The 22,844-nt window shown below is 43.4% G+C and overlaps 1 protein-coding gene across 6 annotated transcripts in view; it reads left to right on the forward strand.

Moving 5' to 3' along the window:
- Positions 1–22,844, forward strand: part of AGPAT3 (1-acylglycerol-3-phosphate O-acyltransferase 3) — a 140,132-nt gene that overhangs the window by 102,891 nt on the left and 14,397 nt on the right. For all 6 annotated transcript variants that reach the window (XM_075912601.2, XM_006137884.5, XM_075912563.2 and 3 more), the window contains 4 exons: positions 6,118–6,287; positions 6,519–6,680; positions 19,658–19,811; positions 20,279–20,381. In XM_075912601.2, the coding sequence (XP_075768716.1) occupies positions 6,126–6,287; positions 6,519–6,680; positions 19,658–19,811; positions 20,279–20,381 (581 nt within the window). In that variant the 5' untranslated portion in view covers positions 6,118–6,125. The remainder of the gene's footprint in view (positions 1–6,117; positions 6,288–6,518; positions 6,681–19,657; positions 19,812–20,278; positions 20,382–22,844) is intronic.

Here is a 22,844-nt window from a genome sequence, read left to right on the forward strand (position 1 = left end):
ATTATATTTTGAAATGTCTATATCCATCTATTGGCTATACTGAAAATACCATATACTTATGCTCCAAAAAGGAATGTAGCAGTTGAGTAAGATCCTAGGTGCAATCTAGTTATAGTATGTAATGTGCTAGCTTGAAGCCTGCTATACCAGGGGAGGCCAAACTGGTTGGCAATTCACATGTGGCTCTCTTACCGCATGTGCAGTAAGTGCAGCTCGCAGAGCCCTCCCTGCTGCCCCCTATTCTCTACCTATCAGATGGAGGGGAGCTCAGGCCCTCTGCCTTGCAGTGGGGTAGTGGAGTAGGGACTTTTGCCCAGAAGGGAGAGGAGTCCAGGGCTTCACACTTGGCATGACTTGGGACTTCAGTAAGAGCATGTCTGAAGCCCCAAGCCCTGACAGGAACCTCTTCAGTTACTGAAGCCACAGCCACTGGCAGACACACCTTAGCTCTCAAACTTCTGAAGATTGTTTATGCAGGTGGGAGGGCCAATAAGTTTTGCCACCCCGTACTATATATACATTTAAAATATGTGAGAAATTAAACGATGAACCTTAGGGTGTACGGTATAAATAGGACTTAGGTTTTAACAGTGCTAATGGCCTGTAATGGAAAAACTGACAGAACATTCAGTTTAATTGTGGTTTATAATGAAGAAAGTAACATAGCCTTATAAACCTACCAGGGCAAGTGGTGCCATTTATAACATCAATAAAGAATACTAATGTATTTTAGGAATTGAGCTATAGTTAGCATTCAATTCTTCCTCATTGGTTTTAATCACTGACAATTTACTTAGAAATGTTTCTTTTAAGCTGGTGTTTCTCGTGCCAGTTTTCAGCTTAAAGATAACTTCTAAAAAAGCAATTTCTGCAAAAACCATTCAGTCTAGCTTTGCGCTTTGTAATTTTTTTTCTTGGTTTTATGAGGTATTCGTAATATTGTAATGCTTATCTAGGACAATTGTGTCATGAGACTGAGATGTGTTATTGTAGGACCGATGGGATTCCAGGTGAATACATCTCCGGTGATTTTTGGATAACTGGTGATAGTGAGAGAACAGGAAAAACAAAGATGGATTCAAACTTCCATCTTGGCATATGCAGAATTACTGTGACAGATATTGAAACACCTTGCAGTTTCTGTCTATTGAATTATGAATGTGTTCTCCTCTGTGGAGGAGGGTTACTATTGCTCCTTTAGGAATTAAGAACAGTGATGGAGAGATTAAGGCGAGTCAACGAGAATAAAGAGTTCTATTGTGGTACCTCCCTGAAGTGTTTTGCATACTCTGGTTCAAAGTGGGTTTTCCAGAGGCTCAAACCAAGAAAGAGCTCTTGGTATACACAGGCTGAATTTGAAGTGACGTAGTGCCATCTTTCTGAACCAATAAGCCAACCTTAACTTTTGTCGAAGGGGCCCAGGCTGGTTGAAGGATTGAAAGCACTTTGGCCCCATAAGGCCGATGGCTGTTACCTCATATGTTTAGTATAGGTTTAACTCTGATTTTTTAATACATTTTCTCTGTGAAACTTTTTCCTTAAGAATAAATGTCCCTGCTTAGAAAGAACGGTTTGGATTACTGGTAAACCACACCTGTCATAGTCCTCAGAGAGAAAGCACCCAACCACTGGCTGTTAGCAGGCTTGCTGGTGTAAGACAGGGGTCTGTACCGCCTTAAAACTGCTGATCAGAATGGAGTGGGACAAGGGTCCCTGTGAAGAGACAGACAGGTAGTAGCAGGAGTTCTTTGAGTGCTTGCTCATGCCCATTCCATGTTAAGTGTGCATGCTTGCCACATGCATTGGTGCCAGAAGTTTTTCCCTCAGAAGTATCCACAGGGAAGTGGCTCTGGCGACCTCTGGAGTGATGTGCACATGGCATGGTATAGGGGTACCACAGGCTTCCTCTTTCTTCAGTTCCTCTTTGCCGCCAGTGATAGTGCTGGAACTTTCTGCTGCCTTGTGCTAGGGTTGTTGGTCATTCTGCCTGACAGCCTCGTTTCTTATAAAATACTTTGTAGTTATAGTTATCCCCTTCTAGTTTACAGTGAGTTAGAATTAGTTAGTTTGTCCCAAATGGGACTTTGCCTCTTGACAGGGCATGCCTGAATCTCATGTGATCGCGAGAAGTGTCCCATGCCCATTGGCAATCCGCATAGCGACTGCCTAAGGTGTCTGAGAAAAGAACCTGTCAGCAACAAGTGTTGCATTTGTAAGTCATCCGAACCCAGAAAAAAAGAGGGAGAGGGACATTAATTTGGGGCACTCCTGATGGAGTCGGCATTAACACCAGCACCAGAGCAAAGGTCCAACTCGGGACCAAGCACCACAGCATCAGGGCAGAAGGCCACACCAGTGCTATCGTGCAGCGGCACTAATCTCCCCTGCCCCCTGGCTACCTCCACGAAGTCTAAGAAGTTTGTGAGGGGAAGATCTCCTGCCTCCCATAGGGAAAAGAAAAGGCCAGAGGAGAGCCTGCGTTGAGCAGTTCAACTCTTCCATTGGGGTCTTTGGCACCAGCTCAAGTCGAGCAGCATAGCCCACCCTGGGCCAGGCCTGCTGCACTGGACAGCAGTGAGGGCTTTCAACAGATAGGTGTCCCATCAACGCTGGATACCCTGCAGGCCATGCAAACTATGTTGACACTGCAGTGCCACCCACACCAGCTTTCGCAGTTCCCAGGTCTAAGGGAAAACCCACTTTGGAACCTCTGCGCAGGTGCCCATTCTCTGTCTCAGGGAATGTTCCACCAGCATTCGCCAGTGAGGTGCTCACATGCCTTGGACACAGGGAGGTAGGCCCACAAAAGTCCTTTTTGGTTGCTGGGCATTGAAAGCCAGGAGTCTAGAATCGGTGCATGTGGCACGCGCACCCACCTATTGTGGAATGGACATGAGCAATGCATCTTGAAGAACATTAGCTATGGAACAACTATCTTTTCTGACACCTGATTGACACTCTGGAGTGGATGTTGGGGGGGGGGATACAGGTGTAGGTCCCCTGAAATTGTGACAGTTGCCATTTAGTTAATCCTCCCCTCCCCCCCCCCCAAAAAAAAACCTCTTTGATGTGGAATTACTGAGAGAGAGTAAATATGTAACACCTCAATGCCATGTTTACAGAATCACTTTTCAAAGTACAGCCATGCTTTGGAATTAAAGCTACTGCATTATCAACTCAGGGTTTTGACCTGTTTGTTGCCCCATGTCATGAATTTAGAAAAGTGTCTCAATTTTGGGGTTGGGGGGTTTGGTTTTTTATTTTTGGGTTATTTGGTTGCTTTTTTCCCACCAGTGAAACATTAATTACCTTTATTTTTTTTTTCCACTAAAACTTACTAGCTGTGATATATGTAATCAGGAAGATTATTTGGAGAGGAAGTTATTTACACATGTGCTTAATTTCAGAAGGCTTGACTCTTTTGCTCTAACACACCTGAGGCCAGGTCTACATTACTCAAGAAAGTTGAGCTAAGATACGCAACACCAGCTACGAGAATAATGTAGCTGGAGTTGGCATACCTTACGTTGAATTTGTGTGGCTTCCTCACTGCAGAAGATTGATGGGAGAAATTCTCCTGTTGACTTCCTTTACTCCTTGCGATGCCATGGAGTACTGGGGTCAATGGGTGTGCCATCAGTAATCAATTAAGAGGGTCCTTACTAGACTTGCTAAATCAAACCCTAAAAGGCCAATCTCAGGGTAAGGATAGACCTGGCCTTAACTAAAATGGTTAGTATGGTGCTTCTGTGAATACCAGTTGCCTGTGATAGTGCTGGAGTTTGTCAGGTTCCCTACAAAGATAAAACACTTCAGAGTATATGTAATTTATGAAGAGAATTCTTTATCTCGGGGCAATTTGTGTCATTACTCCTTTAAGTGACTCATGCTTCTTAATAGGGCAGTATATTTAGTTTAGTCCGGTTGAAGAAATAAAATCTTGGTATCTTGAAACTACAGTGTTTTGCACTTCCGAGTAGTAGATAGATGTATTCAAACACTCTCTGGCTTTCTTTGTTTCTGGATGATTGTCATTTAAAGAGCCCCTCCTCTGGCAAGCTGAAGCTCTAAAATCTGCAAGGAGTTGGACTTAAATTATACACTTGCTTTTTTTGTTTGTTTTTGTTTTTGTTTTTGTTAAAATAAAATCTTGTTGGCTTGCAGGCAGGCAGAGTAAATATCCAAACCGTGATGTAAACAACAAATAAAATTTCAGAGAATAAGCCATAGTTTTGACAGGATCAGTCTGAGACTAAATATCTGGAGCCCTTTAAAAAAAATCACCAAAAGAAATAAAAGCCCCATTCAGAGCACTTATCAAGGACAATCTCCTTCCTGGTAGTAACTCTGCTGTTCCCCAACTCTCACATCTCAATATGAGTGCCCGGAAAAACATCTCTCACAAATATTTCAGAGTAAATAGTGGGTATGCTTTCACACCAGTGCCTCCATGTCTGGCTTTGTTGAATTTTTGTTCTCTTTGTAGAGGACAGCTTAGGCACAGCCTCCATGTTTGTTTTTTAAGGGAGATTTTTAAGAGCATTGAGTAGAGTTAGATAGAGGAGTTGTAATAACATTGATCTCCAGAAAGTGATAGAAAGGCAATTTGTTCCGTGTCTAGCATAATAAAATTCATTTTTGGCTGCATAAAGGAGCAAGTTATTGACAAGTCAGCAGGATTAAGAATTGATTCTGTGGAACAACACACTGAAGTCACTGAACAATACTCCAGTAACTGGAGCCCCAAAGATATTAAATCCAAGGACAGTTCCACGAGTTGTGGGTCCACTTAGTGGCATACCCCCATTTCTTGCTGTTCATATATACTGGACTTGATCTGGCTGCAGACCTGCTATAGTGGGAGTGGTGGTGCTATTTGCATTGTGGAGCACACAATGATTAAGGCCACATTATGCTATTTGCAGTGAACACATGCAGAAAGTCTGTTTCTTGAAAACCTTGTAATTTGGAATATGACAAGACCTAAATGAGTGGATAAGATTGAAAAAACATGGAGTAGAGAGGGTAACAGCTACAGTGAAGTGTGTTCTAGGAGTTAAATTATATTGAATCCCCTACACAGTTGCTTCTGAAATTGTGTAGCAATAGAACAGGGTTTTACTCTGTGTGTCATAAATATTTGACTGTTTAATTCTTTATATGGATGATGCAATAAGAGTTTTACTGATCTCAACAGTGGCTAAGATTTTTTCCACAGGATAGCAAGATCATTCTATAACTTTGCCCATTAATATATAAATTAGCGTGGGAGTAGTTTAAAGTATGCCAGCAGTTTGTGAATAAATCTTCCTCACTGAAGCTACCAAAAATGCACTTATTTGCTGTATTTCATAACTTTGAAAATAGGTTTGACCAGGTTTGAGAGAAATCTGTAGTAATAAATTATGCATCCCTGTTGATATTCTCATTTCCTCCCTACTTTAAATCACAGCAGGAAGGAGTCAGACTTGACGTACAAGTTACATTAGTCTCCTCAAGCCCCTAAAGGGACCTTGAATAAATTAAAAAAGTGAATAGGCTTGTGGCTCTGACAAGAAAAGCAACTGAGATAATCAGTCCTGGAGAATCTAGCCCCTCATTGATTAACACGGAATATTTGTTCTCTCCCCCCCCCCCCCCCTTCTCAGACCCTTCCGAGTGTTCTCTTCCCCTCCCCCCACCATTCTCAGACCCCTCCAAGTCTGCCTTGTGTCTAGTTAGAATCAAAATTGAATCCCATCCCATTTAACAATAAGGGAAGGACAGGTTGGGTTGTGACCACCAAGTGGAGAATCCTACACATAGACACTGTTCCAACTCATCCCACCAGGGCCTTATGAAACAAAACCGAAGTGCAAAGTTACATTAGTATAAGGATGTAAAATCCTGTTTAATTAGTTAACTGGTTAACCGATTATATGGGATGGCCGGGCCAGAACTATATAACTATATTGTAAATCATCAATAGCTGCAGGATGGATTAAAAAGGTGATTAACAGAGTGGCCTAGAAAAGTTTGGAATAGGATTGGGCTGGACAGATGGTATTAAATGTGATAGAGTTAAGCATTACACCTAACCTGTGTCTTTTTTCCTCCCTTCCCACCCATATTATTCAGAGTTAGTAATGTTGCTGGAATGGTGGTCAGGCACAGAATGTACTTTATTCTCAGACCAGGCCACAGTGGATAAATTTGGAAAAGAACATGTCATCATCATCTTGAATCACAACTTTGAAATTGACTTCTTGTGTGGTTGGACCATGACTGAACGCTTTGGAGTGTTGGGGGTGAGTGATTCCGTAAACTTTCCCTTCATCTTGATTTAATATAGAACTACTGTGGTTGGTTGGTTTGCTTGTTCATTTTTTGTAGTGGGATTTTCTAAAGACCTCCCATTGACTTTAGTTTGGTCAGAGCCATGCTAATGTTGAGCACTCCTGAAAATCCCAGTCGTATTGCTTTTGTTTAGATCTGACATATATAAATAATCACATGTTATTGGGTGGGGTTTCTTCCAGAGTTCCAAAGTTCTTGCAAAGAAAGAACTCTTGTATGTGCCCTTGATTGGTTGGACGTGGTACTTCCTTGAGATCGTTTTCTGCAAGAGGAAATGGGAGGAAGACAGAGATACAGTTATTAAGGGATTAAAATGTTTGTCTGATTATCCTGAATATATGTGGGTAAGTGCCTGATCCTTTATATATAATGTCTCGTCTGCTTAAGAGTTGAATAATGAAAACTGTATTTGTGAGATGTCATCTTAAAGCTCCTTAAGCTCCACCTTCTTTCTGTGATTACATGTGAATATGTCTTGTTTCAATTGAACAGTGCACAGTAATCTGTCTGTTAGGTATACTAACATCCTTATTTCGAAATATCTTATTTAAATAAGTTATTTCAAAATAACATGTATACACACAAAATGCATTTCGAAATAGCGTTTTGCTATTTCAAAATAGCGCGTCCACACTGAGTGGACGCTGAATCGCATTTGAGGCCGGCCAAAACCAGGTCCGGCAGGGCATCAGGTCAGGGCTTACTTTGTGTGGCTGCTGCCTAAGGCTATCTGAGGCCTGTGCTTAAAGGGACCCTCTCCCCCTTTCTCCCCGCCCCCGCCCCCAGACAGCCGGTTCTCAGCTTTCCCTGCTTGCTTGCCTACCTTGATGAGGGACAGCAAAGCATTTTGTCTCTGCATGCTCTGGTTGCCCTCACTTGGGACACCACAGCACTCTGCAACATGGAGCCAGAGCTCCCCTGGGCACTCTGGTGCTTCTCATGGACGCATTGCTGCGAGCCTGGCTGCACTTTCCGCAGGCTGCCATCCGGGAGTCCGCCGGGGGGCTGTCAGTATCCAGGAGGCCCTGCAGGAGAGCTTCCACCCTGAGAGCCTCCCTGGCTTGTCCTCCTGGGGACTTGTGCCTCATTCCTCCCTCACGTCCTTCCACTTACCCCTTCCTAACCCCCTTCCTGATGTCAAATAAAATACACGTATCTTCATGAACACAAATGCTCTTAATTTAACAAAGCTGGAGGTGGGGGGAATGAAACCCTGGTGAGACTGGGGAAAGGAGGTGGGAGAGGGGAAGAAAGGGTGGGAGAGGGGAGGGGGAAACCTTGGAGGAGGGAGCTGGAAGGGGGAAGCAAAGGGAAGAAGGGGGAGGGGAAGCTCAGGGTTGTGGGTCTTGCTGGACCAACGTGATTTTCATGCGAACCTGCTCCTGGATTCACATGTGGCCTTTGGTGTCCAGGCTGGCAGCTATTCTGCCATAGATGGCTACGTTCCTCCATCTAGTGCAGAGATCATGGTCGTTGGGGGCATCCCCCCCAAACCTGAATAAGGTCCATGATATCCACCCTGGACCAGGAAAGCGCCCACCTTCTCCGGGCCCTGGCAGGCTCCTGGGAACTGGAAAACTGGTCCTGGGGAGTGGTGGAGGGCTCGCTGCCTGTGGCTTGGTGGCTCATGTTTTGGGGCCACTGGGTCAGGGGCAGTGACTGCTGGCTCTGGGCTGGCAGGCTTGGAGCTGGCACAGGCACTATGGCCAGAGTCAACCCCTTTAAGGGCTCCCGGGGAGGGGGGAGGGAGAGGAGTCTTCTTGGTTGAGGCTGGAGTGGCCACCAGGGCACCCTGGGAAGACTGCAGGCCCCCTAGTTCGAAATAAATGTCTACAAAGCACTTATTTCAATATAGCTATTTTGAATTTGGCATTATTCCTCATGGAATGAGGTTTACCAAATTTGAAATAAGCGCTCCACTATTTCGAATTAATTTTGAAATAGTGGTTTGGCTGTGTAGATGCTGGTAAACTTACTTTGAAAAAACTTTGCTGTGTAGACATACCCTTACTGTCTAGGAATGCCATTTTGATATTTTTTAATTAGTGTATAAATATTTCTCAGAGTATTCAGCAGTACAAACCTAGGCTTGTGTGTCTCAAAACTTATAACTTTTTTCCCTCCTAAAAGGATAAAGGAACTTCCCATAACTATTTTTTTACACTAAAAATGCATGATTCAAGTTTTACCACTGAACTTGTGAACCTAAGCTACATTTTCTAAGCTAAATTAAATGTATCATTTAAAATCTAGGGGGTTTTTCCCCGCAAGAACATGAAGGGGGGGCCGTGGGAGAAAAGATTTACAAAAGTTATTGATGACAATGGAAAGTTTTTGCATCAGTGCATTCTCTTCTGTGAAATTGTACAGGCATTTATTTGATCAACCATCAAGAATATGCAGATATATCCACTTGCCTTTAAAGTGCCCATCTCTTTTATTTATATATATGTCCAGCCATAGGCGCCAACTTTCTGGGTGCTCTGGGGCTGGAACACCCATGGAGAAAAATTAGCAATTGCTCAGCACCCACCAGCAGCCATGTTCCCCTCCCCATCCCGCTCGCACCAACACTTCTTGCCCCTAGCAGTCCTGCTGATCTACTATACCCCCTTCCTCTCAGCATTTCCCATTGCCACAAAACCGCTGTTTCACACTGTTTAGAGGCTCTGAAAGGGAGTGGGAGGACTGCAGGGGCAGAAAGAGATGGGGCAGGAAGAGACAGGGGAAGGGTTTGGGAGAAAGGGTGGAGTGGGGGCAGGGCCAAGGTTGAGCACCCCTTGGCTAGAGCAGAAGTGGACGTGTGTGTGTTAACAGGGCATTGAGCTCAGTTTTGTGGGGTATATTATTCTAATACAATATTATAATTAAACCAGGAAAAAAATAATATTCTGAACGATTCCGTCATGGCTTCACATTTTTGAGCTAAAGTATCCACGAGTCCTTTATTTAAAAATAAATTCCATCATGTTTGAGAACATGTGCAATGCATTTCAGTCTCCAAATGCAAGCTAATAGGTGTTTATAGTAAGTTCCTTCATGGGTTCAAAACTTTATCTCCAATAGTAACAAGCACCTCTAAAAGAAAAGATTTTAGCTCTACATAGCACCTCTCATATCCAGTATATTCTAAAATATTTTATAAAGTAACTAGAAGATTTACGCCACATTACTCAGGTCCTTAATTTAAGTTTTGTTTTTTTTTTCATTTAAATCATTGCTCTGGGGAGGGGTGTAGTGGGATGGGGGCTAAAGGGTTCAAGTATGCAGGCTGCCCCAGTGAGAGAGGATTACCCCAGTCCTCTCTCACCGCAGCTGGTTAGGACCAGGTGAAAAGTACCTGTCCATGGCATCTGCAGCTGCTGCAAGCAGAGCCGGGGGGGGGGGGGTGTATTTTTTTCCATGGGTGTTCCGGCCCCAGAGCATCCAGAGTCATATATATATATATAAAGGAGATGTGAACTTCAAAGGCAAGCGAATATATCTGCATATTCTTACAGATTGATCAGGTAGATAAACAGACAAACTCTCTAAAATATACAGTAGATAGCTGTCTTCCCCTCCTCCGCCCCCGGCTCCATGCTAGCTCTGTGGGATTATAGATGTCCCAATCTCCATCTGTGGCCCCTTGCTCCTCTTCTGCTTCCAACCCTTCACCCCCCTCCCCCCCAGTCATTCATCATTATAACTGTCCTTCCTACCACACTCCTTTTCCATTTTATGAGAGACAATTGAATTCCGGGCACATCCCTTGTCCTGGCACAACCAAACCCTGACCTTGCTTTAAGTTATAAGAGGAAGCTTAAATGTGTAAACAGTGGGGTGGTAACATTTGTAGATGATACTAAACTACTCAAGATAGTTAAAGACCAAAGAAGACTGAAGAACTTCAAAAGGATCTCAAAACTACATCATTGGGCAACAAAATAGCAAATGAATTTTAATGTTGATAAATGCAAAATAATGTACATAGGAAAAAGTAATCCCAACTATACATACAAAATGATGGGGACTAATTTAGCTATAACTACTCAAGAGAGCGATCTTGGAGTCATTGTTGCTAGTTCTCTGAAAACATCTACTCAATGTGCAGCAGCAGTCAAAAAAGTAAACAATTTTAGGAATCATTAAAAAAGGGATTGAGAATAAGACAGAGAATATCTTATTGCCTCTATATAAATCCATCGTACGCCCACATCTTGAATACTGTGCACAGATATGGTCACCTCATCTCAAAAAGGCTATATTGGCATTGGAAAAGGTTCAGAAAAGCTCAGCAAAAAATATTTACTTGCTCCCATAACATAAGAACTAGGGGTCGCCAAATGAAATTAATAAATAACAGGTTTAAAACAAACAACAGGAAGTTTTTTTTCATGCAGTGCCAGGCAACCTGTGGAACTCCTTGCCAGAGGATGTTGTGAAGACCAGGACTTTATCAGGGTTCAAAAAAGAACTAGATAAATTCAAGGAAGTTGGGTCCATCCATACATATTAGCCAGAATGTGTAGGAATGATGTCCCTAGCCTCTGTTTGTCAGGGGCTGGAAATAGATGACAGGAGAGTGGTCACTTGATTCCCTGGTAAATTCACTCCCTCTGTGGCATCTGACATTGGCCACTGTCAGAAGACAAGAAACTGGGCTAGATGGACCTTTGGTCTGACCCACTATGGCTGCTGTTATGTTCTTAAGCTGCATACCAAATTGGGTGGCCCTAGTTCTGACTGTTTAGGAGTTCTTGAACAAACAGACCCATGGATGGCCACACAGATAGACAGATATACAAACTCTCTAAAATACGTAGTCAATTAAACTACTAGTCTGGTGGCTATATAATCTGATAAAATTCACAGATAGAAAAGGTTTTTCTGAAAAGGGGAAAAGTTGTTCAGGATAACTGCATTCTCTCCAGCTCCAGGATAATTGTTATTGAAGATTATCCTCTATAGGTGGAGCTAACGGTGACGTTACCGTTAAGGTGGCTTCATAGTTTGCCAACAGGGGCTTATAATGCACTCTCCTGTGCTTTAGCCATCTGGGCTATGCTTGCTCACTGCCTCAGACTGAATTATTTTTGGAATGTTGTAATGAAAATGGTTGTCGTTTCTGCAAATGAGGTTAGTGAAAATGACTTTGTTTTTTAAAAAAAACTTAAGCAACAAATGGTCCTGTAGCACCTTAGAGACTAACCAAAAAAAAATATATATATATAGCTTTCATGGGCACAACCCACTTCTTCAGTTGAAAGTGGGTTGTGCCCACAAAAGCTCATGATACTATCTATGTTTTTTGTTAGTCTCTAAGGCTGTGTCTACACTGGGCCACTTATTCCGGAAAATCAGCCACTTTTCCGGAATAAGCTGCGAGCTGTCTACACTGGCCCTTGAATTTCCGGAAAAGCAATGATGCTCTACTCTACAAAATCAGCCACTATTCTGGAAAAACTATTCTGCTCCCACTCAGGCATAAGTCCTTATTCCGGAACACTGTTCCGGAAAAGGGCCAGTGTAGACAGCCCAGTAGTCTTTTCCAGAAAAAAGCCCCGATTGCGAAAATGGCGATCGGGGCTCTTTTCCGGAAAAGCGCGTCTACATTGGCCACAGGCGCTTTTCTGGAAAAGGGGCTTTTCCGGAAAAGCAGCCTGCCAATGTAGATGCTCCTTTTCCGGAAAAACTGAAAATGGAATAGTATTCCATTTTAAGTAGTTCCGGAAATTCATGCCAGTGTAGACACAGCCTAAGGGTATGTCTAGACTGCACCCCTCTGCCAGCAGAGGGATGCAGATTAGGCAGCTCGAAATCGCTAATAAAGCAAGGATTTAAATAACCCGTGCTTCGTTAGCATAAAAATGGCCACCACTTTTTTCAGCATGGAGCTTTGCCAGAGAAAAGTGGCAGTATAGTGGCTGATCTTTCGCTAAAGAAAGCCTTTTCCGGTAGCTCCCTTATGCCCCGTAAAACAAGGTATACAGGATCTATCGGAAAAGGCTTTTTTTTGCGAAAGATCAGCCTCTAGACTACTGCTTTTCTCTGACAAAGCTCTGTGCCAAAAAAAGTGGCAGCCATTTTTATGCTAATGAAGCACGGGATATTTAAACCCCGCTTCATTAGCAATTTTGATCTGTCTAATCTGCATCCCTCTGCCAGCAAAGGGATGTAGTCTAGACACACGTTGGCTGCGTCTAGACGGGCAAGTGTTTCCGCAAAAGCAACCACTTTTGCGGAAAAACTTGCCAGCTGTCTACACTGGCTGCTTGAATTTCCTCAAGAACACTGACTTCCTACTGTCTGAAATCAGTGCTTCTTGCGGAAATACTATGCTGCTCCCGTTCAGGCAAAAGTCCTTTTACGCAAAGCTTTTGCACAAAAGGGCCAGTGTAGACAGTTCAGATTTGTTTTGCGCAAAAAAGCCCTGATTGCGAAAATGGCTATTGGGGCTTTTTTGCAGAAAAGCCCGTCTAGATTGGCACGGACGCTTTTCCGCAAAAAGTGCTTTTGTGGAAAAGCATCCGTGCCAATCTAGACGCACTTTTCCGCAAATGCTTTTAACAGAAAACTTTTCCGTTAAAAGCATTTGCGGAAAATCATGCCAGTCTAGACGTAGCCACTAAGATGCTACAGGACCATGCATTGTTTAATTTTTTTGAGTTACAGGCTAACATGGCTACCTCTCTGCAACTTTGTTTTTGCCAGTGTTAATACAAAAATAACATTAAATAAAACTGCCTGTTTCAAAAGCTCTAGTACAGTGGTTTTCAAACTTTTTTCACATGACCCAGTTAAAGACAAGCGTTGATGACTGCTACCCAACATAATTTGACCAGAGTGAGAGTTCCGGGATGGGACTGAGGATGAGAACTTTGGAGGGTAGGAGGAAGCTCTGGCTTTAAGGAGTGCCAGGGTGGTGGCTGGGCGGGACTTACCTTGAGCAGCTCCTGGTCAGTGGTGCAGCAGGGGTGCTAAGACAAGCTTCCAGCATCTCCCAGCACCACAGACCGTGCTGCACCCCAGTAGCAGCTGGCAACAGATTCCCAGCCAATGGGAATATGAAGCTAGTGCTCTGGGCAGAGGCAGTGCAAGGAGTCCTGTGCACTCTTCCCCCCAACCCCATCTAAGAGCCAGATCTGCAGCCAGCCACTTCTGGGGTGCAGCACAGTCTACAGTGTCAGGACAGGCAGGTAGCCTGCCTTAGCACTCCACTGGTCCTCTGTTAACCCTGTAGCAATGAGACCCAGTGCCTAACCTTCCACAACCCAGTACTGGGTCACAACCTATAGTTTGAAAACCTCTGCACCAGTGCTTCCATGTTGCAGCATAACTTGAAATTTGAAAAGGCGCTAGTGTACGGTCAGAAATACGTGTTTTATATTCCCTATGAAATCCACCAGAGTTAATAAGAATTGTATCGTCCCGGAGCACATGCTTAGTAAAGCCTGCCAGAGTCTAGTAAAATCTTTGAATATTTCATCTTCAAAGAGCGTGCTTCCACCTCCGCTAAGCCTCCTAAATGGCAGACACAGAGCTAGAGTCTACACCAGTAGCAGCTACGCCTCTCCCCTTTGGTTGGGGGAAGGTGCTGTTGTTTGGGGGAGCTATGAGGAAATGGTAATGTAGTCTCTGCTCTAACTTCCAGTGTTGATGTGACTTTCAGAGCACTTATGATCGAGGAAGGCCTCATCCCCCCTAAGGAGTAAGCAAATAGCATTTGAATTTTCACAAATAAAGCAACTGAGAAATTGCACAATGTCACATCTGGCAGAGTTTGGAATTTGTGTTAGGTTTTTAACATAACACGTTTCATCTTTTTGGCCACACTGTAATTCAGAGCGAATGGAGTAGATATATATTCTTGGCTTTGCTTTCTATAACTACTCAACCACACTCTCTCCAGAGCAAGACCTAGAAACTCGAGTTCCTGTTTCCCCCAGAGACAGAAATGGACACCAGCATTCTTGTTTCCCAAAACTTCTCCAATATGTATACATAACTAAGTAAGCCACAGCAAAGTATGTCTCATGTTGCTTTCTAAAGCCTGGCCCACATATAGAATAACAGCCTGCTACTGCTACCACTCATTCTTTTAGCTCAAGTGGTAGAGGTCTGTGCTACACAGCTAACAGTCCTAGATTCCAACCATCCTGACAGTTCAGTTGGTCAGTATGGTTTCATGGGATGGAATTGCTGAGGGGGTTCAGCTGAATTTTTCTGTAGCTGGCACTGCCTCAGATATCTCACATGCTATGTCTGACAAAAATCAACATAAATCATAATTGTGATGGTATTAAATTAATGTTGCATGAATAACATTCGTTCTGGCATTTCCTGATTTTGAAGTACTTGACTTTGCAAACTCAGCATTCATTTAACATAGCTTTTTTGTATGTAATACAGGTTGAACCTGTAATTATCCAGGACTCTCTGGTCCAGCAACATCTATGGTCCGGCACAGATGTTGCAGGACCAGAGAGTCCTGGTGGAGGACAGTGGCCAGGTGTTCTGTGGGCCGGAAAGCCCCACGTGTAACAGCAGGTCCAGCAGCAGGAGAGGGAGCATACCTTCCCTCCGACCAGTAGCAAAGCCAGAGCTTTGAGGGGCCGGTGGCTGTGGGGGACAGGAAGACCTCTCCTGGTCCTGCAAAACCCTTCATCTGGGACGAGTTCTGTTCCTGAGGATGCCGGACCGAGGAGGTCCAATCACTTTAATAAGATTTACATAGCAAGATAGGAAGCACAGCAAGAGACCACCTTGACTTCAGATCGCCAATGATCTGAACTTAAAAAAAAAAAAAAACCTACAAAAAGTAGAAACAAGGTCAAATGACAAAGGATTAATATAAATACATACAAGTATGTCATGACAAAATTAGAAAGGCCAAGGCACAAAATGAAATTAAAGTAGCCAGAGACATAAAGGGCAACAAGAAAACACTCTGCAAACACATTAGAAGCAGGAGGAAGGACAGGGTAGGTCCGTTGCTCACTGCAGGGAGGGGAGAATGAGAACAGAAAATATGGAAATGGCCAAGGTGCTTAATCACTTTTTTTGTTTTTGTTTCATTTTTCAACAAAAAGATTAGTAGAGATTGGACATCTCACATAGTGAATGCCAGTGAAAAATTACTTTGACAAGTTAGATTATTTCAAGAGACCAGGGCCTGTTGAAGTACATCCTAGAATACTCAAGGAGCTGATTGAGGAGGTATTTGAGCCTTTAGCTATTATCATTAAAACTCATGGAAGAGATTCCAGAGGACTGGCAAAGGGAAAATATAGTGCCCATCTTTAAAAAGGGAAATAAGGACAAGTCAGGGAATTACAGACCAGTCAGCTTAAACTTCAGTACTTAGACAGATAATGGAGCTGCTGTAAGGTGGATGCCTAACTGGTTGAGAAACCATTCCTAGACAAAATACAGGACTATGTAGCACTTTAAAGACTAACAAGATGGTTTATTAGATGATGAGCTTTCATGGGCCAGACCCACTTCCTCAGATCAAATAGTGGAAGAAAATAGTCACAACCATATATACCAAAGGATACAATTTAAAAAAATGAACACACATGAAAAGGACAAATCACATTACAGAACAGAAGGGGGATTTAGGGAGGGGGAAAGGAAGGTGAATGCCAGTGAGTTAATGATATTAGAGGTGGGGAAGGGGAAATGTCTGTGAGTTAATAGAATTAGAGGTGATAATTGGGGAAGCTGTCTTTGTAATGTGTAAGATAGCCGGGGTCTTTAAGTCAAGTCTGGTGCCGAGAGTGTCGAATTTTAGCATGAATGCCAGTTCAGAGGATTCCCTTTCAAGTGCAGATTTGAATGTCTTCTGAAGTAGGATGCAGGTTAGCAGGTCATTGAGACTGTGTCCTTTCTGGTTGAAATGACAAGCAACTGTTTTTTCTTTGTGATCCTGTCTAATGTCTGTTTTGTGGGCATTGATTCTTTGGCGAAGTGTCTGAGACGTTTGTCCAATGTACATAGCAGACGGACACTTTCGGCACATGATAGCATAGATTATATTTCTGGAGGCGCAGGAATATGTATTCTTGATCTTGTAACTCACTTGGTTAGGCCCAATAATGGTGTCAGTAGAGTGAATATGTGGACAAAGCTGGCAGCGGGGTTTGTTGCAAGGGAAAGTACCAGGGTTGGTATTAGTGTGGTATGTCCTGTGGTTCTCACCCACAATTATTTCCAGTTTGAGAACAACTTATACCTCCAGATCAGCGGCACAGCCATGGGTACACGCATGGCCCCACAGTATGCTAATATCTTTATGGCTGACCTAGAACAACTTTTCCTCAACTCCCGTCCCCTTTTACCCCTTCTCTACTTACGCTACATCGATGACATCTTTATGATCTGGACGCATGGCCAAGAAACACTGGAGACATTCCACAGAGATTTCAACAACCTACACCCCACCATTAACCTCAGCCTGGACCATTCCACACGAGAGATCCATTTCCTGGACACCACAGTACAAATCAAGAATGGAAAATTAGACACCACCCTCTACAGAAAACCCACTGACTCATACAGTTACCTACATGCTTCCAGCTCCCATCCAGCACACACCATACGATCCATCATCTATAGCCAAGCCCTTCGATACAACCGCATCTGCTCTAATCCCACAGACAGAGACCAGAAACTTCAGGTTCTCTACCAAGCATTTATAAACCTCAACTACCCACCTGGAGAAATAAAAAAGCAAATTGAAAGAGCCAAACGAATACCTAGAAACCATCTACTACAAGACAGACCCAAGAAAACCAACAATAGAACACCACTTGTCATCACCTACAGCTCCCAACTTATACCTGTCCAACACATTATCAATAGATTACAGCCTATACTGGAACAGGACACTAAACTCCAAGAAGCTCTGGGAGACAGACCCATAGTCTCCTATAGACAACCACCTAATCTCAAGATGATTCTTACCAACAACCACAGGACATACCACACTAATACCAACCCTGGTACTTTCCCTTGCAACAAACCCCGCTGCCAGCTTTGTCCACATATTCACTCTGCTGACACCATTATTGGGCCTAACCAAGTGAGTTACAAGATCAAGAATACATATTCCTGTGCCTCCAGAAATATAATCTATGCTATCATGTGCCGAAAGTGTCCGTCTGCTATGTACATTGGACAAACGTCTCAGACACTTCGCCAAAGAATCAATGCCCACAAAACAGACATTAGACAGGATCACAAAGAAAAAACAGTTGCTTGTCATTTCAACCAGAAAGGACACAGTCTCAATGACCTGCTAACCTGCATCCTACTTCAGAAGACATTCAAATCTGCACTTGAAAGTGAATCCTCTGAACTGGCATTCATGCTAAAATTCGACACTCTCCGCACCAGACTTAACAAAGACCCCGGCTATCTTACACATTACAAAGACAGCTTCCCCAATTATCACCTCTAATTCTATTAACTCACAGACATTTCCCCTTCCCCACCTCTAATATCATTAACTCACTGGCATTCACCTTCCTTTCCCCCTCCCTAAATCCCCCTTCTGTTCTGTAATGTGATTTGTCCTTTTCATGTGTGTTCATTTTTTTAAATTGTATCCTTTGGTATATATGGTTGTGACTATTTTCTTCCACTATTTGATCTGAGGAAGTGGGTCTGGCCCACGAAAGCTCATCATCTAATAAACCATCTTGTTAGTCTTTAAAGTGCTACATAGTCCTGTATTTTGTTTCAGCTACACCAGACTAACACGGCTACATCTCTATCACATTCCTAGACAGTAATTATCAGTGGTCCATAGTCAAGTGGGTAGGGCATATCAAGTGGGGTCCCGCAGGGATCAGTTCTGGATTTGGGTCTTTTTAATAGTTTCATCACTAGGTTAGATGGCATAGAGAATACACTTGCAAAGTTTACAGAGAGTGCCAAACAGGGAAGGGTTGCAAGTACTTTAGAAAATAAACTTAAAATTCAAAATGATCTGGACAAATTGGAGAAATGGGCTAGAGTCAATAGGATGTAATTCAATAAGGAGAAATGCAAAGTACTCCACTGAGGAAGGGACAATCTGTTGCACACACAGAAAATGAGATGACTGCTAAAAAATGAGTACTTTGGAAAGGGATCTAAGGTTCATAGGATCACAAGATAAATATGAGTGAACAATTGCAAAAGTATTGTTTTTTTTTTTTGTTTGTTTTTTTACTGTTTACAGAGTAATAATGCTGCAAAAAATGATGCTACATTGCATCATTCTGCAATGTAGTATCAGGACTGTTGTAAGCAAGCCATGGGATGTACTTCTTCTGCTCTGCTCCACACTGATTAGGCCTCAAATGGAGTTTTGTATCCTGTTCTGAATACCACAATTCAGGAAAGATATGGACAAATTGGAGAAAGTTCAGAGAAGATCAACAAAAATTATTTAAAATCTAGAAAACATGACCTAAAAAAATTGGGTTTGTTTAGTCTGGAGAAGACTGGGAGAAGACATAAGTTTTCAAGCGTGTGAAAGGTTGTTATAAGGAGGAAGGAGAAAAATAGTCGTTGTTAACTCTGAGGATAGAACAAGAAGCGATAAACCTCCCATGCTGCAATTTAAGCCTAGGTTGGACATTAGTAAAAACTTCCTGTCAGGTTAACTTTCTAGAGAGGTTGTGGAATCTCCATTATTAGGGATTTGTAAAAGCAGATTAGACAAACACCTGTCAAGGATGGTCTGCATAATATTTAGTCCTGCCATGAGTGTCTGGGACTGGAATAGATGATTTCCTAAGGTCCCTTCCAGTCCTACCAATCTATGATCTACTTTTTTATAGCAGAGAAGATAATTTCTTTTATTTAGTACTGGAAATAATGTTTACTGTAGCTGAGCCTGGAACTTGAAGCTGAAGTCATGTTCATATATATTTGAGTATTCCTGTGATTTTTAAAGAAAGAAATGTTTCACGTGGAATTAAGGGGGGCATGTGTACATATGTGTATATGTGTAATTGATTTGCTTTACTAGAAAATAAATAAACGAATATTCAAAAAGACATTTTAAATTCAGTTGCGTCTCTGAATATTTGCATATGTGTTCCGGTATGTTCTGGAAACAGATATTATTCAGCAAACTGCTTGTTGTAATTCTCAAATAATATTATCTATTCTATTCACTTATGCCACTGAAGAGTTGCAGGATGGCTCTGGAGCATATCTAAAAGAACAAAGGAGGAAATTGTGTGTGACAGTCCATCCATCTATATTATAAGCGCTCTAGATCTGTGCTACACAGTAATTTCTTCTTAACAAATACCCTTGTTTTTTTTTCTCGTTTGCATGCTAGTTTCTCCTATATTGTGAAGGAACTCGTTTTACAGAAACCAAGCATCGTATTAGCATGGAAGTGGCTGAATCCAAAGGGTTGCCTAAATTGAAATATCATCTGTTGCCCAGAACCAAAGGTTTCACCACTGCTGTCCAGTGTCTCAGGGGAACAGGTATGGGCGATCCATTTTGTTCTAAACCTTACTTGTAATGTGTGTTATGTGCCATAGTTCAGTATATTCATTGCGTTCTGTGAGTGATAATTCAGATTCATTATGGCCCTTAGATGATATCAAGATTAAGTAAAAGCACTAGACTTCATTTCCTAAAAATGTATTAATTTGTTCTAGTTTTAATTTGCAAGAATTAATACTTTCCATCTTTAAAGTGGCAATATGCAAACATTGCATAATTAATCAGCTCTCACTCCATTCCTGTGGGATGTATGCATGTTCTCTGCCATAGTTTAGATTGTTAAGGAGGACATCTGGGTAAATAAAACCTGTGGGTTTTGAAATGTTTTGCCAAGTGGTATTAGTAAAACAGTGTTTGCATTGGGGTTTGTTTCTGTTAGAGCTTGAACTATGACAAATTCGATGCTATGGATACCGAGGTTAACGGTTATGTTTTCTTTCAACAGTTTCAGCAGTGTACGATGTAACACTAAACTTCAGAGGAAACAAAAACCCATCATTATTAGGAATCCTTTACGGAAAGAAATATGAAGCAGATATGTGTGTAAGGTGAGCATATAATGATGGAAGTGAGATGCACAAGATTTGAGTTTGAACTAAACTGGTAGGAAAATGTCATTCATCACCGAATCCCTTGAGGAGGTTCCTTTGCATGCCCTGAGGATAGTCCAATTTTCAAGAGCCCATGTCACCAGCCATCACATAGCAAGACAGAAAAAAAACTAGGTAGAACTTTAAAGAGTGGGCATGACCACTGCGAGAATCCAGAATCAGGAAAATGTTACTAATCATGCTGTCTCTGCCATGTGGGGTTAACGGGTCACCAAAAATGAGCAGCCTCTCCTAATGGATTGTGTAGATCTGCATAGTATGATCACTCCTCTTTTTTCTTACATGATTTTGATTAGTACTGATTCACAATGTTAATCTTGAATGAATTCACACCAAAACATGGAAGGACGGCAATCCCCCGTTACCCACAGGTGAACACTTTTCACTCCATATCTGATCTCTCGGTCCTTTTCCTCAAAGGAAACCTGCACATCGGCTTCAAAGGGTGAGCCTGGGACATCTGCTAGGCACTAAAAACATGGATGTAACAGACATGCTGGTTGTTCTATGGCCCATTACAGTGTGTAACATATCCTGCTGCCTACTAATCCTCCATTGTTCTATGACTGCAGAGATGTTGATTGCTCGCTTCTTTTTAAGTTGTCTCCTACAAGGGTAGTTCCCAACCGTTTTTATACAGTGGATCAGCAAACCCATTCACAAACTTTTGGCCGACTGGTAACATTTTATTTGCATATTCATTATGGTAATTAACGTTAAGAGGTCACATGTTATTTTACATTGAATCTGTATGCACACTATACATGTCATAACGATGAGACTTTGCAGCTATCTACAACACTAAAAAACACTTCACAGAAAGAATTCCCCTCTGGCTGTTGGGTGGCGCAGCCCCTCCCAGAGGCGACTGGTGCCTGCAGAGGGAGGGGCGCAAGGAGGAGCATCCACAGAGGCACCCTATTTAGCAACTGAAATTTTGTCAGGGGCATAGAAGCTGGTGCCCTCAAGTGCTGCCACCAGTCACCTCTGCCCTCCCCCACCTCCTGTCCCATGGGGTAGGGGAGCTGCCATTGTATCTCCCCTGTCTCCTTCGGTACAACCCCTGCTCTGTGTCTCTCCCTTCCAGGCTGCTCTTGCTCCCACAGTCTCCCCCCAGCCTCTTCTCCCCGCTTTCCCTCCTTGTGACCCTTCCCTCAGAGTTTCCCCTCCCATCTGCCCCATAAGTCTCTCCTGAATCCCCCCCAACCTCCCTTCAGTGCCTCCTGCATCCCACCCCTGCCCCCACCTCACACATCCCTATTCCCCTTGATCTGCACCTGCCCCTCTTCAGCATCCTGACCCCACCAGGGCTGGCTCCCCCCACCCTGCACATGCTGGGAGCTGGTGGCAGCTTCCCTGGGCCCCAGGCAGGGATTGCAGCCAGCTTTGCTGGGAGAAGCCCAGGGTCAAACCTTCCCCCTGCAGCCCTGGGGCACCAGGGAGGGGAGGGAAGTATCTCTTACCTGCCCCCCAAGTGCTACCCACTCAGGAGCTGGGACTGGCCAGGAGGTTCCCTGGGGAGATGCTCCTGGGGAGCAGTGGGACTGGCCCTGCTATAGCTTCTCCCTCCCAGTTGCAGCCCAGGCTCCAGGGGCCCCACAGCAGCCCCCGCTGGGGCTCCGGGATCCAGCCTGGAGCCTGGGCCCAGAGTCTCCACAAGCAGTGGCTGCAGTCCGCTTCCTGCTGCCGGGCCTGAGACATCGATCACTTTCCCCAGCTCCTACTGCTGGGTCCTAGTGCAATACTCGCTGCGCTAAAGCCCCTGCCCGGCCCTGGCCCCCAGAACCCTTTCCCACTGCCGGTGGGTCCTAGCATGACACCCCCCATGCTGTAGCTTACTGTGGCCCAGCAGCCAGTGGTTCACAGACCGGCACCGGTCTGCGGACTGACGGTTGGGAACAACTGTCCTACAAGGCTTGTAAATCCCTTATGCTTAACAATCTGTTCTTTCTCATATTAAGTTTGGGCACTCCAGTTTCCTTCTCCTGGGCCAGAAGAAGAGTTCTCTGATGCTCAAAATCTTGTCACTGCCAAGAACAGAAATTGGTCCCATAAAATATATTATCTCATCCACTTTGTCTCATATCCTGGGACCAATGGCTACAACAACACTGCAGATACTTTGTTCGTTACCATCATTAGTATCTTGAGTTATTACCCGTAGAAATAAATCAGCAGTCTGTCTTCACAGCTATTGTTTCAGGCCTTCTATTAGCTTGACAGGTTTGCCTGTGTCTGTTACCTTCAGCTTTGAAGGTTTTCTTCCCAGTTTGAAAGAATAAAAGACTTCCTTTTTTTACAAAAAAACTTTAAACTGAGAGCTCCATCCCCTCCTTTCAAAGAATCATAGGTCTGGAAGGGACCTCTAGAGGTCATCTAGTCCAGACCTTCCCCACCTCT

This window comes from Pelodiscus sinensis, chromosome 1 (assembly GCF_052426305.1).
Source record: "Pelodiscus sinensis isolate ZL-2025 chromosome 1, ASM5242630v1, whole genome shotgun sequence".
Lineage (NCBI taxonomy): Eukaryota > Metazoa > Chordata > Testudines > Trionychidae > Pelodiscus > Pelodiscus sinensis.